This window comes from Lepidochelys olivacea (genome assembly GCF_965140295.1).
Source record: "Lepidochelys olivacea isolate rLepOli2 genome assembly, chromosome: 1".
Taxonomy (NCBI): Eukaryota; Metazoa; Chordata; order Testudines; family Cheloniidae; genus Lepidochelys; species Lepidochelys olivacea.
In genome coordinates, this window is record NC_140411.1 from 142,188,452 (window position 1) to 142,205,149 (window position 16,698).

The following is a 16,698-nucleotide window of genomic DNA, read 5'->3' on the forward strand; positions in this document are numbered from 1 at the left end:
CTTGATTACAGACTTAAAAGTGGCAATACTTCAACAAAAAAAACTTCAAAAACAGACTCCAATGAGAGACTGCTGAATTGGAATTAATTTGCAAACTGGATATAATTAACTTAGGCTTGAATAGAGACTGGGAGTGGATGGGTCATTACACAAACTATTTCCCCATGTTTATCCCCCAACCCGAACTGTTCCTCAGACATTCTTGTCAACTGCTGGAAATGGCCCACCTTCATTATCACTACAAAAGGTTCCTTCCCCCCTCCCCCCACTCCTGCTGGTAATAGCTCACCTTAAGTGATCACTCTGGTTACAGTGTGTATGGTAACATGCATTGTTTCATGTTCTCTATGTATATAAATCTCCCCACTGTATTTTCCACTGAATGCATCCGATGAAGTGAGCTGTAGCTCATGAAAGCTTATGCTCAAATAAATTTGTTAGTCTCTAAGGTGCCACAAGTGCTCCTTTCCTTTTAGACTTATTTCAGTTCCCACAGCTGAAAAGACATAGGGCACCACTCCAGAATATGGCCCCTTTGGACTGTACAGCAGCCAGATCTTTCCAACTGAAGATCACCCTGGTGTGGGGCAGAGAGCCATCAGATGGCACAGAGCCAGCATAGCAGCCTCCTATACTAACCCTCTTTGAGGGGGACATGGGGGGCACGGGGGGAGGGAGGAACAGGAGTGATGCAACCAGATCTTTGGTGATCCCTGGCTGGCAAATGGGACTTCTATTTTTTTCAGAGTCATTACCAGTCAGACTTTATAACTTTAGAGCAGCCATATGCATTTCTAGCACGCTCATTACTGTAATACCCATGCACTGAACATCACCTTAAGAACTGCATTAGATTTGTCCGTAAGGAGGACTACTCTTCACCCTTTCTTGATTGTGGCATGTATCAATATAAAAGAGGCTCATCTACCCTAGAGACATGCACTATTTCAGAAGCAAGTGACACAACCAAGTGGTGTTGGAAGTGTTTGTCACTACAACTGTTGAGTGTGTATGCAATTAAGCAGCCTTGGTTATGTAAAACAGTGCAGTGCCACCACACGCAGCACTTCCTCCCACCGCTGCTTTACCTGTGCATTGTGACCCTTTTCCCATAGTTTCCAGCACAGCTGCCGGGAGCTCATGCATTTTTTAAACATATATGACACGTATTAAGTTATTTTCATACATAAATCTATCTTCCAGATGCATGTAAAATATAAATACAAATATAAAAAAGTGTTATAGAAATTGTTTTATGTAGGCAGAGCTTAAACGATGCTAAGTTCTTCTTTTAACAACTGAAAATTCACCATAATTTTTATCGCTTCTTTTAATGATAAATCATTAATATTTCTAAAAGTTTTGAATTTGTTGGGACTCCTATTTTCTTCAAACAATTTTTTGATCTTTGAAACAGTTATAGTGTTCTAAAGAAAACTTATGAAAGAAAAGTATCTATACCAGTGGTTCTCAACCAGGGGTACAGGTACACCTGTGAGCATGCAGAGGTCTTCCTAGGAATACATCAACATAGCTATATATTTGCCTAGTTTTACAACCGGTTAGATAAAAAGCACAAACAAAGTCAGTACAAACTAAAATTTCATAAAGACAATGACTTTTTTATACTGCACACTGAACTATAAATACAATATTTATATGCCAATTGATTTTATAATTATATGGTAAAAATGAAAACGCAAGCAATTTTTCAGTAATACTGTGCTGTGATATAAGAATGGCCATACTGGGTCAGACCTAAGGTCCATCTAGCGCAGTATCCTGTCTTCCGACAGTGACTAATGCGAAGTGCCCCAGAGTGAATGAACAGAACAGGTAATCATCAAGTGATCCTCCCTTGTCACCCACTTCCAGCTTCTGGCAAACAGAGGCTAGGAAAACCATCCCTGCCCAGCCTGGCTAATAGCCACTGATGGATCTATCCTTCATGAACTTATCTAGTTCTTTTTTGAACCCTGTTAAATTCTTGGTCTTCACAACATCCTCAGGTAAGGATTTACACAAGTTGACTGTGCACTGTGGTGAAAAATACCTCCTTTTGTTTGTTTTAAATCTGCTGCCTATTAATTTCATTTGGTGACCCCTCATTCTTGTGCAAGGAGAAGGAGTAAATAACACTTCCCTATTTACTTTCTCCACACCAGTCATGATTTTATAGACCTCTATCATATCCCACCCACTCACCCACCTCCATCGATTCTTTTCCAAACTGAAAAGTCCCAGTCTTATTAATCTCTCCTCATATGGCAGCCGTTCCATACCCCTAATAATTTTTGTTGCCCTTTTCTGAACCTTTTCCAATTCCAATACATCTTTTTTGAGATGCATGCGGTATTCAAGATGTGGGTGTACCATGGATTTATACAGAGGCAATATGATATTTTCTGTCTTATTTCCTAATGATTCCCAACATTGTTTGCTTTTTTGACTGCCGCTGCACATTGAGTGGATGTTTTCAGAGAACTATCCATAATGACTCCAAGATCTCTTTCTTGAAGTATAGTTGGGATTAGGTTTTCCAATGAGCATTACTTTGCATTTATCAACATTGTATTTCTTCTGCCATTTTGTTGCCCAGTCACCCAGTTTTGAGAGATCCCTTTGTAGCTCTTTGCAGTCTGCTTGAGACTTCACTATCTTGAGTAGTTTTGTAACATCTGCAAATTTTGCCACTTCACTGTTTACCCCTTTTCCCAGATCATTTACGAATATGTTGAATAGGTCTGGTCCCAGGACACAATTATTTACCTCTCTCCATTCTGAAAACTGACCATTTATTCCTACGCTTTGTTTCTTTTAACCAGTTACCAATCCATGAGAGGACCTTCCCTCTTATTCCATGACAGCTTACTTTGCTTAAGAGCTTTGATGACAGACCTTGTCAAAGGCTTTCTGAAAATCCAAATATTTTTACACGTCATTCGCTAGAGTTATGCTCCTTTCTATTTTCCTCACTAGGATTTAACTTCCACTTTTTAAAGGATGCCTTTTTCATCTCTTACTGCTTCTTTTACTTTGTTGTTTAGCCACGGTAGCATTTTTTTGGTTCTATTTCTATGTTTTTTAATTTGGCGTATACGTTTAAGTTGCGCCTCTATTATGGTGTCTTTAAAAAGTTTCCATGAAGCTTGCAGGGATTTCACTTTTGGCGCTCTACCTTTTAATTTCTGTTTAACTAACTTCCTCATTTTTGTGTAGTCCCCCTTTCTGAAATTAAATGCTAGAGTGTTGGGTTGCTGTGGGGTTTCCCTTGATTTAGTCCCAAGTAGAACAGAGGATCTGGTCCAAGAGGTGAATATAGCTGGACTGCTTGGTAATAGTGACCATAGTAGTGACAGATCCCGTGCTCCAAGTGGGACTAAATCAAGAATTGCCTCTCCTCTTGTGGGATCCAGGACTAGCTGCTCTAAGAAGCAATCATTTAAAGGGTCAAGAAACTTTTTCTCTGCATCCCGTCCTGAAGTGACATGTACCCAGTCAATATGGGGATAGTTGAAATCCCCAATTATTATTGAGTGTTTTTGTTTTTATAGCCTCTCTCATCTCCCTGAGCATTCATAGTCACTATTCACCATCCTGGTCAGGTGGTCGGTAATATATTCCTACTGCCATATTCTTATTATTGGAGCAGGGAATTACTAGCCAGAGATTCTATGGTACAGTTTGGTTCATTTAAGATTTTTACTTCACTTAATTCTATGCTCTCTTTCACATATAGTGCCACTCCCCCACCAGCATGACCTGTTCTGTCCTTCCGATATATTTTGTACCCTGGTATTACTGTGTACCATTGATTATCCTCATTCCACCACATTTCTGTGATGCCTATTGTATTAAATGAGGATATTGATATAAGACACTAGTTCATCCATCTTATTACTTAGACTTCTAGCATTTGTATATAAAGACTTCAAAAACTTGTCACTTTTTAGCACTTTGTCTCCCATTACATGATGTAATTGAATGAGACTCTTTCATTTGTCTGTTTCTCACCAGATCCTACCCATATTTTATCATCTTCCATTCTCTCCTCCTTACTAGGACATAGAGAATCTCCATTAACAGATCCTCCCCTAAGGGATGTCTCTTTCAGAACCATGTGCTCCTCTGCACCTGTTAGCTTTCCCCCAGCCCTTAAAATTAAAAAGGCCATAGAGCAGTTTTAAAAAAAAAAAAGTGCAAGCAATCTGGCTCCATTTTGGTTTAGGTGGTGCTCATACTTCCTGCATAGGCTCCCCCTTTCCCAAAAGTTTCCCCTGTTCCTAATAAATCTAAACCCCTTCTCACTACACCAGTGTCTCATGAATGCATTGAGACCCTGCAGTTCTGCCTAACTGGCCCTGTGCATGGAACTGGAAGCATTTCAGAGAATGCCACCATGGAGGTCCTGGACTTCAATCTCTTACCTAGCAGACTAAATGTGGCTGCCAGGACCTCTCTCCTATCCTTCCCTATGTCACTGGTACATACATGTACCACAACCACCGGCTCCTCCCCAGCACTATACACAAATCTAATCTAGATGTCGAGAGACATCCACGACCTTCGCACCAGGGAGACAAGTCACCATGCAGTTCTCCCGGTCATCGCAAACCCAGCTATCTATGTTTCTAATGATCAAATCCCCCTAACTATTACCTTGACACTTTTGTATGTTTATTTCTGGTTTTGTAAGCAAGTAGTTTTTAAGTGAGGGTGAAACTTGGGGTACCCAAGACAAATCAGACTCCTGAAAGGGGTACAGTAGTCTGGAAAGGTTGAAAGCCACTTATCTATACATTCCAGAATGTGTTACAGTTCAATAATGATACATTTGCAGTTAACAGCACTGTGTCTGGGATTTCATCCATGTGTCTAGATGTCAAATTATTAACAACAGATTATGCAACCAGTTGTTTCTTACTGCTGCTTAATTATAATGAACGGAAATAGAACAAAATTAGTTGAAAAAGATAGCTGAAGATCAGGCATGCTGAACACCCCAAACAGAAAGGCTAGCCAGACATTCATTCCACTTGTTCCCCTAAATTTTATGATTTTGCTGATATTACGCTAAACTGTTACAGTTCTTCCGCAGAACCCAGGATGAATTCCTTAATCCGCACCAAAATTGAGCCAAATAAAAAGATTAACGTGGATGTAATTTATCTGTTGCAGTTTGGGATTTATTTATTTAAAAGGTTTAGTTTCTTATTACATGGAACACTTCACACAATTTTAGGATTAATTTGTTTTAAAAAAAATTTAGCACCTTTTACATTTCTAGATTAAATTCAGGCTATAAACCATTTTATTACTGTGGGCAGAGCTGGAGTAAAATACCGTCACCGCCCCCTGCACAAATACCCCTCCACTCTGACCTTTGTTAATTACTTATTATTCCACAACATGATCTCTAGTTATATAGCTCAAAGATACTGGCCTATTTTGCTCCCATAGTGCAATAGAATATGTTTAATTTACTTTTCACAAACCCCTAACTCTCAACATTTCAGGTTTCTCCCTCCCATATCTGTATTTCCTGTCTGTGTATCTACATGCATTTTTCCAAGCTGAATCTTTTTACTCTCTCTAGGTCACTTCATTATCAAATTATTACCTATTATCTCTTCTTCCCTTGTGGCTATTTGCAACTGCCCATCCACCAAGCACAACTTTTTATGAGTGTCATTAACATTCGCCCAGTTCTAGATCATTCATGAAGATATTTGGTTAGAGTGGACCCAACATTAACATCTGTGGGATTCCACAAACTATCTTCTTCAAATCTGACACACTGCTATTTAAGTCTTTTTTTTTTTAAATGGTCCTGCCTCCAGTTTTGAATCCATGCGACAATATTCATATCCAAGACCACATGAATTTGTTTTGGTAGCAGGATTCTGTGGGATACTAATGCTTTACTAAGATCCAAATACTAATCTTCCAAATTCCCTTTCCCTACTTTTTGAGTGACTTGATAAATTAGCAATGAAGAATATCGGTCAAAAATTATTTTTAGTGGATAGATTTCTACGCTGCTTACTTCCCATGATTTTGTTCTTCTCTTGATACTTAGTGATTTCTCTTAACATTTCTTCTATATTTTATTAGAGATAGAATTGATAGTAAATTAATTGCTAGGATCACTCTTCATTTTGAAGACCAATACTACCTCTGCTTTTTCTAATGATCTGGCACATACCCCGTGTTCATGACATTTCAGAAATGTGTGTCATTCATGAGTTTTACAAGTTCCCTTAAGAGCACAGAATGTATATTATGCAGACTGGATGATCTGTGTATTCATATTTAATGTACTTTATTGCCTTACTTGCTTTTTGTCAATAACTTGTATAACATTGTCTCACTTTCTATTTGTGTAAACTTCTCAGGTTTTCTTGAAGGCAGATCTTTTTGAAAAGGAGTTTAATATTAGAGCCATTTTGGGATCTTTATTTTCATTCAGTTCTTTAAATAGCTGCCTTCACTCTTCTCTACTGCAGTACTTTCCAACCCAAGAGATGCCAGACTACTCTAGGGGGATCAAGGCCAAAAGCAATAGATGTTGAGAAAGCTGTGTGGCTCTGGATCTACCTTAACACACCCTGCAAAATTACTCTTAAGCTAAAGCTACAGGTGGCTCCTTGAAAACAATCTCATCTCCCTGCTCCTGCAACAGCCTATAATTCTGTGATAGATGCTCACTTGTACAGAGATCAGGCTTAAGCTACAGCCTTTCAGGCAAAGTTCTTCTCCCATGGCACTCAGCTCAGCTACAAGAATATCTGCCACCCAGCCACTACAATACACCCCATGAATGGCTATCTTAGCAGCATACAGTGAGTGGGGAAATAGTAAAAGGGAGCAAAATGAAGAGAAACATTTTTTAAAAGACAAAAAAAAACAATACAGAAGAGAGAAGATGGATGGGAAAGGAAGCACAAGTGTGCCAGGGCAAGACAAGGGCAAAAAGGGATGCTCATCTGCCAATCTGTCACAACTGGGAGCTCTGACTAATAAAGACTGGTAAAAAATGTTCTAGTGCTGTCCCTAAAAGCCCTTTTAATCTCTTAAAAGATTTGGCTAGCACTAACTCATTCTAATTTTTGCTGACATCTTCTAGATCAGTGGTTCCCAAACTTGTTCCGTTTGTGCAGGGAAAGCGCCTGGAGGGCCGGGCTGGTTTGTTTACCTGCCACGTCCACAGGTTCGGCGAATCGCAGCTCCCAGTAGCTGCGGTTCGCTGCTCCAGGCCAATGGGAGCTGCTGGAAGCAGCGCAGGCTGAGGGACATACTGGCCGCCACTTGTCTTCAAACTGGCTAGCACATGGCTGGCTCTCCCCTCTTCGGGATGCCCTGCATTGTTCTTTCATAGCTGACGTTGCTTCTTACTCAGCAACTCATCATTGCCGGAACTTGTAAGCGTCAAGGCAAAGGCTTTTTCTGCTGTCCAAGAACTCTCATTTGCAGTTTCCTGTTAAATATCAGGCTAAAGTTTTCACTGCACCCTCGGTAGACACAATGCATTAACTCAGTTCCCACTTTGAACCAACACCCTTTTGATTTGCACTGAGTCTGTTAACTGCTAAGCCGGGCTCTCACGGTTTCAAATGCATAATTTCAATTTTAGTTCTGAATCAAGTATTATTCATGTCCTGTCCTAAACTGTTCTGTAGCATTGTCAGAGCTGTTAGAGAGTTGCCATATTACATCCCCAAAGCAACTGCATTTCAGTGGTTGGTGAAACTAATTGTGGGTAATAAAAACAAACTTCTGGTAGACGAAGGAAAAGTTTGATGAACCCATGGAAGTTTGACATTAAAATATTAACTAGATGTGTCAAAACATTGAATAAGGAAGACCACAAATTTGATGTCTCCTATCTAGTTTCTTTTATTCATTCTGCATGCACCAAAACAGTCCCTTGAAAACTAGGAAGTTGAGGCTTTAGTTCTAGTTTACAGCGTGCCTTTGCTTATCCAACTCTGTTAACTTACAGTCACTTATTTATCTGAGGGTATTTCAATACCCAAATAGTTATAGTGGCACAGCTACAGCTGCATCACTGTGGTGCTTCAATGTAGACATTACTAACGCTGACGGGAGAAGTTCTCCCACCGGTTTAGTTAATCCACCTCCCTCAGAGGAGGTAGCTAGGTCGACAGAAGAATTATTCCGTATACCTAATGCGATCTACACCAGGAGGTAACTCAGGGGTGTGGATTTTTCACACCCCTGAGAGACATAGAATCATAGAATATCAGGGTTGGAAGGGACCTCAGGAGGTTCATCTAATCCAACCCCTGCTCAAAGCAGGACCGATCCCCAACTAAATCATCCCAGCCAGGGGTTTGTCAAGCCTGACCTTAAAAACTTCTAAGGAAGGAGATTCCACTACCTCCCTAGGTAACGCATTGCAGTGTTTCACCACCCTCCTAGTGAAAAAGTTTTTCCTAATATCCAACCTAAACCTCCCCCACTGCAACTTGAGACCATTACTCCTTGTCCTGTCATCTTCTACCACTGAGAACAGTCTAGAACCATCCTCTTTGGAACCAACTCTCAGGTAGCTGAAAGCAGCTATCAAATCCCCCCTCATTCTTCTCTTCTGCAGACTAAACAATCCCAGTTCCCTCAGCCTCTCCTCATAAGTCACGTGTTCCAGACCCCTAATCATTTTTGTTGCCCTTCGCTGGACTCTCCAATTTTTCCACATCCTTCTTGTAGTGTGGGGCCCAAAACTGGACACAGTACTCCAGATGAGGCCTCACCAATGTCGAATAGATGGGGACGATCACGTCCCTCGATCTGCTGGCAATGCCCCCTACTTATACATCCCAAAATGCCATTGGCCTTCTTGGCAACAAGGGCACACTGTTGACTCATATCCAGCTTCTCGTCCACTGTCACCCCTAGGTCCTTTTCCACAGAACTGCTGCCTAGCCATTCGGTCCCTAGTCTGTAGCTGTGCATTGGGTTTTTCCGTCCTAAGTGCAGGACTCTGCACTTGTCCTTGTTGAACCTCATCAGATTTCTTTTCGCCCAATCCTCCAATTTGTCTAGGTCCCTCTGCATCCTATCCCTACCTGCCACCGTATCTACCACTCCTCCTACTTTAGTATCATCCACAAATTTGCTGAGAGTGCAATCCACACCATCCTCCAGATCATTTATGAAGATATTGAACAAAACCGGCCCCAGGACCGACCCTTGGGGCACTCCACTTGATACCGGCTGCCATCTAGACATGGAGCCATTGATCACTACCCGTTGAGCCCGACAATCTAGCCAACTTTCTACCCACCTTATAGTGCATTCATCCAGCCCATACTTCTTTAACTTGCTGACAAGAATACTGTGGGAGACAGTGTCAAAAGCTTTGCTAAAGTCAAGAAACAATCCATCCACTGCTTTCCCTTCATCCACAGAACCAGTAATCTCATCATAGAAGGTGATTAGATTAGTCAGGCATGACCTTCCCCTGGTGAATCCATGCTGACTGACATACATAGCTATACTTGATGTAAGTTTCCAGTGCAGACCAGTCCTTAGTAAACACTTGAAAACAGACTAAATTTATTTGTAGAGCAATTGCCCAGAGGGAACATGCATTTATTTCTAATTATTGCAGGTCAGCATTGGTCCCACTGTAATCATTTGCCCAGTTTAATATACAAATTTTATTTAAAAAAAGACTCATTATGGAGGTGTCAGTAAAGGCCCCATCTAAATTTGGTGAATTAAAAATCTAGAGTAACATGAGCTTTTTAACTACATGAATGTTAAGTATGTCCAATTATTTCTATTTCCGGAATTTTTTTTTCTTATGCATGTCCTAAAATCTTTCTGGTAACTAAAAGATAATCTCTTTGCAAAGGAGAGTACTTAATTTAAGCAAGATGTGCACTTTGTCCTTTGGTCAGCCACTGCGGTGTGTGGGCTCGCGATCAGTCCCTGTGTTCTTCATCCAAAACTATTATATTGTACTTCAGATGAGTCATTCAGTAATAAACCCTTTGATCTGTGCTTTAGGTGGGAGTATTTTATGAAGTAAGAGAAAACGTAGTGCATCACCAAATTTCTTGAATACAGGCTGCAATCAAATCCAAGTTTTAATTTAATAGTTCCCCATGATCTATTGAAATTGCAAAGTCATTCAGCACCCAGAATTACACTGACCTGTGCTGATTATCCTGTGTTAAAAACTGATCTCCCCATTTCCTGACTATCCTGAAAATGTTCTGACTCCACTGTAAATAGTTCCAACTCTAAATCACACAGAGTTCTGATTCCCAATAACCATGTCCATGCCAGAGAAATAAAAAAACAGTATAAGTTTAGGAGTGGTACATAGGCACATAAGAAGCAAAAGAATCAAGATTTTAAATCAGAATGTCATGATTTATGCAAGCCAATACCTTTTTGTATACTATGTAACAGTTGTAACACTTGAAAAAGTTCAGATGCAGCAGAGTTTACCCATGCCCAGTAAACTTTAGTACTATTTAGATGTAATTTAACACAAATAAATCTTATGACGTTAAGTTTCAAAAGATGATTTGTTACAAGACAAGACAAGGGATCAAGAGACTTAAAAGTCATGTCAGCCCAGCCAACACAGCAAAATTTTAAATATGAAGATATAAAGGAAATAAAAAAGAAAGACAAAAAAAAGGGATCTATTTCACTTCAACTTACCATGGGAGGTTTCCTAATAAATTTCCTGAAAGGTGGTTTCAGGAATCTTATAGGTTTTTGGAATCCACCAATTTGAGAGATCTGTAATTTTGAAAAGCTACTGTTGTGCTCATTCCTGATTGGATACAGAAAATAAAAAAGGAATGAAAACTAAGCCAGCAATATTTCAAAATTAAGCTATTTGAAAAGTTTAAATTACGTACAAGTATTACAAAAATATGTTAAACTGGCACATTAATTGACAAATTACTAGTGGTCCATTTTCACTGTCGAAACCAAAGTTAAATGAAATCATCATTGCATACTGGTACACAGATAATAAACAGACAAGCTAGCGATTCTCTGTGCCTTCTTTAAATCCTCATTCTGCAACTGAAAATCTTTGTACAAATGATTCAGTGATGCATGTGCTTGGCCATCCCTGCCCTCTGCTAGCTGGAATATGTTAGATCTTCTTTTAATTATTTTACAGCTTGAACTTGTCTCAGCCTAGTGTGGCTGTCCAACATAGCTCTATGTCTTAGTGTTCTTATAAATGGAGAGTTCTATTAGTTCAAATGGAAGAAGATTGCACTTTTGGAGCTGAAGATCACAAGCTCTATTCCTCATACCACATTCAGTGCAGTGTGACATCCAGCGTCTATGTACCAACAGGATTTTCAAAAGCATATAAGGGCATGTCCACACACTACAGCAGCACTGATGCAGCTGCACTGCTGCAGCACATCTGGTGAAGATGCTCTATGCCGACAGGAGAGAGCTCTCCCATCGGCATAATAAAACCACCTTCATGAGCTGCAGAAGCTGTGGCGGTGGGAGAAACTCTCCGCCAACACAGTGCTATCCACACCAGCGCTTATGTCGGTGTAACTTATGCCTCTCGCGGGGGTGGTTTATTCACACCCATGCGTGACAAATTCTGCTGACATAAGCTGTAGTGTAGGTAAGTGATTTAGGAATGCAAGTCCCATTGAAAGTCATGTACTCAAATACTGAATACCAGGGTTTCTCAACATTTTTCTTTCTGAGCCCCTCCCCCACCCCCAACAAGCTATATAAACTCCATGGTCCACCTGTTCCACAACAACTCATTTTCTGCATATCCAGTAGATTAAAAGCCATGGCTGACATTAGGGGGTAACAAGCAGAGCAAGTGCCTGGGGCCCCACGCCACAGGGGGCCCACAAAGCTAAGTTGCTCGAGCTTCAGCTTCAGCCCAGTGGGGCTCGGGCTTCAGCCCCAGACTACAGTGAGTCTAACACCAGCCCTGCTCTCTGGTTTATTTTGGCAGACCCCCTGAAACCTGCTTGTGGCCCTCCAGTGGGTCCCGTGCCCCTGGTTGAGAACCACTGCTGAATACAACATACTCTTAGCACCCTGGATTAAGAGGAGACAACAAATTTTGAAGGTGGAATTTTAAAAATCTGGTTGTAACCAAAGTTATGCATGTCAGATTAGACAATCAAATTATCCCTTCTAGGCTAAAACACTATTTACCTATGAAAGTGCAGGATATGAAGAAACACTGCATGAATGATGAAGAACCCTTGGCGCTATATGCCACCAAAAGCAGCAAAGGTGCAAAGCGCAAGAAGAAAAACAACATTTCTTCTTCACATTCTGCACAAAATTATATTTTTTTCCTACAACTTTTGCAGATTTCACAATTGTACATTGGTGTCTTATATACAGTTTAAATATAAAGCTGAAAAATAACTGCCTGAAACATAATACTGGGGTTTATGGTTAGCAGTTTCAAACGCATAAAGCCTGGAATGCTGCTTTAAAAATGCCTTTTATATTCTCTCCTGATAGAAAGAAAACAGCTCATTAGCTTAAGCACCACTAAAAAGTCCTCTAAATAAAACCATACAAAATTTGTAATTTTTAAAGTTCTAAATTAAAACAGACATTATGCAGTACCCAAAAGAATGCTTACTGATATTATACCCTTCGGTCTCCTCCTTGAACAGGCCATACCTCTCCCTTCCCCCCTCCCTCTCTCATTTAGTATACCACAAATACAGTAGTGTCAACATCTACCTAAGAAAAGATTTACCATAAAAAGAAGCAGCCACTACAAGTCAAGATTTAGCTTTGGGGCTATACAACTGACCATTTCCATTTGGCTATTCAAGTTGCTTAGCACCTACTTTTAAATAAGAATTTATAGTATGGCCTAAAAGCATTTAAAGGTAAATCTCTATTGTTTGAAAATATATAGTTATAAAATGAATTCTAAGCACACCCATTGAGATATACTGGATGAGACTTGAATAGCAGTGAGTCAAGCTAGTCAGTTACATAATATATTCTGTATGATCTTCCATGAAAGTTCTCCTCAATTTAAAAAAAAAAAAAAAAAAAAAAGAGAGAAACATGATGAGGATGTTACAAACTGACAAAAGAAAGGAAATTAGTTTTCTCCCCTTCTGAAGTCTGCACCCAGTCCAAGCCACAAATTAATTTTCTAATCAGTAGGTATTGCAACTTACTATGTAACAGACTTTGTATTTAAAATAAATATGCACTTGCATGTTATGAGGTATCATCAAATCAAGCCTTTTTTATTACAATTTGGCAGTTTCCTCCACAATTATTCTTTTCTATATAAAGAAGTAATCTTTATATATTCAGATTAATCTTTTAAGGTTAACAAGTGAAGTAGTAAAATTGAGTTAAGCAGACATTTCTGTGCTGAATGTCCCACTAATCAAGCAGTGGGAGGCACTCAGTGCAGTAATTAACTAAAATCTTTTGAAAAAGATCTCTCTAAAATATTCTTGGAACTTCCGGCTTCACTGAAGGTATTCTAGATGGGGACATCACAAATAGCAGTGGTCGCACAGAACAATTAATTCCAGAATACTGTCAGTGAACCAGAGAATTCCAAGAGAATTTTACAACAAAGAGGAATTTTTAAATGGTTAAAAAAAATCTATTTGAACTGAATTCCTTCCTCCTTTCCACAGCCTGGCCAGTGGGAACATTAGACACTTAAAACTTAATTTTGATTTTCACATTGCAGTTCATCTTTATTAAAAGTTAACTGTTCTCTCTTTCAAGGCTGTTCTTTGTACTTCAAAATAAGTCTAGGTGTGTTTATAGTGGATTTCAATTGAATTTGATTTTGAGACTCAAAATTCAAGGACCAACCTTAAAAACAGACGCAAAAATTTCTGATGACCCTACAGACTCAGGCATACAGATGTATTCGCTAAAGGTAGATTACCTTTGAATTACACTGTCTATGTGAAACAATCTCTCATCTTCATTCTGCAGCCTCTCTTTTCTCCTCCTCTCTATATCATGACGTAGATCATTTGGATCTTCTAGAACTCTCACAACAGTCTAAGTAATAGGAAGGGAAATTTTATTGAAATTATATTGGATATATAAAATTAATTTAAAGGCAGGTTACTTGATCCACACAGTAGGTGCTGTGGCTTATCTTGTGCTTGCAAAACCATTTAAAAGAAGTGTAACCATCTGAGGGCAGGTAGGAGCCAGGCATGCACATTGACCCATGGATACAAAGTTCAGACTTTGGTTAGAAAGAACTCAGCTCTGCAACTATCTGCTGATCCTCTCTGCTTTGTTTTACTAATTACAATATCTCAAAGTAACAAGGAAGAAGGGTCAGTGTACAGCTGAAGAGGCAAAATATTCACAGAACTCCATTACTGGTACTTAGGCTGCCATTCTCCTTCATGTAGTTACCGCTAAATTTGCACTGTAGTAGATTAGCAAGCGGCAAGAGAGCAGAATACTTAATTAAAAGACCTCAAGCCTTCCCTCCTGAAATGAGCATCCTATTTAGCTATGGAGTTGAGAAAAAAAAGTGCTGAATAAACTAAGCTATGAGTGGTTTCAGAGTAGCAGCCATGTTAGTCTGTATTCGCAAAAAGAAAAGGAGTACTTGTGGCACCTTAGAAACTAACCAATTTATTTGAGCATAAGCTTTCGTGAGCTACAGCTCACTTCATCGGATGCATTCGGTGAGCTGTAGCTCACGAAAGCTTATGCTCAAATAAATTGGTTAGTCTCTAAGGTGCCACAAGTACTCCTTTTCTTTAAGCTATGAGTGGAATTCCAAGTGGGATCCTTACAAAGAAAGGTACATTCGTGAGATAAATTGGGAAGGTGGCTCCTCTGTTAGAAAGCACTCCAAGGCTCCTCAGCCCCAACTCTGGTGATATGATTTATCAAGGCTGAGAAGAGAGATATCAAAGGGAACACTCAACCATTACAAGACCCCGGGGCCTAGAAAAGGAAGGGGGTACAGGTGAGCTAAGAGGATCTGCCCCAGGAATCAGTGAGAGCTGACAGGCTAGCATGGAGACACAAAGAGTGAGAAAAGAAGAAACTGAAGTAGTGGCAGTCGGCTTCTCATAACCCAGAGATGGAGATAAATGGGCTGGCTGAAACATGTGAAAGACTACAATCAGGGGTTAAAGAGAAATATGCATGTAGATTTTTATTATGTTTATCCTTTGCTCTGTATGCTCTGTACCATTAGTGAATGAATAAAAAACGGGGGGGCTGTGTTTTGAAAAAAGCTGTTTTGGAGTCACATTAACTACCTCAGTGGTCACAGGACCTGAGTGAAAGTGGTGACAGGTGCCAAACCAAGTTGGTCCCGCCGCATTAACACAGGTAGAAAACAGGTGAGCTGACAGCCATAGACCCAGTTCCAGAGTAGTTGAAGTACATGGTTCCACACAGACTAAGGTGCAAGAAGCCAGGTCTGCCACCTAGGGGGTACCTGAGAAGGACTAAAGGGGCTCAAAGTTCCCGCGGTAACTGTGACACCCAGATACATTACTTTAACCATCTGGATAATCTCTAGATAGAGATCTCTTCTCCTTTGGTCTTGTTACCAAAGTCCTAAAATAAGATTACTTCCAAATTGGCTTAGTTTTCAAAGGTCTGTTTTCACATCTAATTTATTCAGCTAGCCTTCCTCAGCATGGTTTGAAGCTTTGAGTGGAAGATATAGATATATGTTCTGCTTTCTCTTTGGAAAATACTAAACAAGAGGGGTCCATCATTAAAGTCTGGATTTTACTCAGCCGCCAGGAAGAGAACTTTTCTGGAAAGAAAAGGTAGAGAACAGTTCCCCAACATTCAAAAAGAGTAGCCATAAGCCGACTAAGAATCTAGCTCAACATACAGAAGTTAACAGGCTGGCGAACTGGGGGAATTAGACCTTTGAGGGAATGCTTCTCCATACAACACTGAGCTTGGCAACAAGGGCTTACCTCTTGAATGTTTCTTTGAAACAGCTACATCAAAACTGATCTCTCAGCATGTTGTTTCTTAAGAGAGGACAGAGGACAATGGGACTCTGAACAGGCTGCTATAACCAATTATTTGTCTATAAGTACTTCTGATCGGATGATCCAAAGCCTCAGATGGAAAGGCCTATTCCCATTTTTCTTATTTGCATCTTGTTCTCATATCAGAGAACACCAGCCAAGTATCCTCAAGTAGGTGCCCTTTTCCCAAACACTTTAAGTACCTAGTGTGAAATACAGAGCAGTGATTGAAGCCTGCGTGCTTTTCTGGATCCACATTAACTAGATCTAACGTTTTTTAAACAATATGTAAATACAACTATAATCATTAAAGTACATTGACAATACAGTTGGTTTGGGGTAAATAGTGCTGAGGCTGCTTGCGCCTACAAAAAGAGAAGTACTCAGGACAACTATTTAGTTTAGTGAGAGGGGAAGAAGGTTAGAGCCTTTTATAACCCCAGAGGGAACACTGGATCCATGGATTAACTGGCATCAACTCAATATTATTTAAACTGCTTTCAAATGGTTTTGAGTTCACAAAGCATAGCATGAGTACTCAAAAACTTCAGTTGGCAGAGAACACATCTGCCTGCTTATTGAGTGGGCAGGGAAATACACAACACCTGGACTGTCAAGATTCAGTTTCTAAATTTATGTGCAAAAAAAGGTAAAAAAAACATAATATTAGCTTAAAATT

At 39.8% G+C, this 16,698-nt stretch overlaps 1 protein-coding gene across 9 annotated transcripts in view; it reads right to left on the minus strand.

Moving 5' to 3' along the window:
* BCLAF3 (BCLAF1 and THRAP3 family member 3) overlaps nucleotides 1–16,698 on the minus strand; it is a 54,598-nt gene that overhangs the window by 10,932 nt on the left and 26,968 nt on the right. For all 9 annotated transcript variants that reach the window (XR_014711334.1, XM_084626327.1, XM_084626326.1 and 6 more), the window contains 2 exons: nucleotides 13,934–14,052; nucleotides 10,702–10,816 (listed from right to left, as the gene is read on the minus strand). Coding sequence is in view for 8 of the 9 variants with exons in the window: in XM_084626327.1 (XP_084482453.1) it covers nucleotides 10,702–10,816; nucleotides 13,934–14,052 (234 nt within the window). In the remaining variant the exon portion in view is untranslated. The remainder of the gene's footprint in view (nucleotides 1–10,701; nucleotides 10,817–13,933; nucleotides 14,053–16,698) is intronic.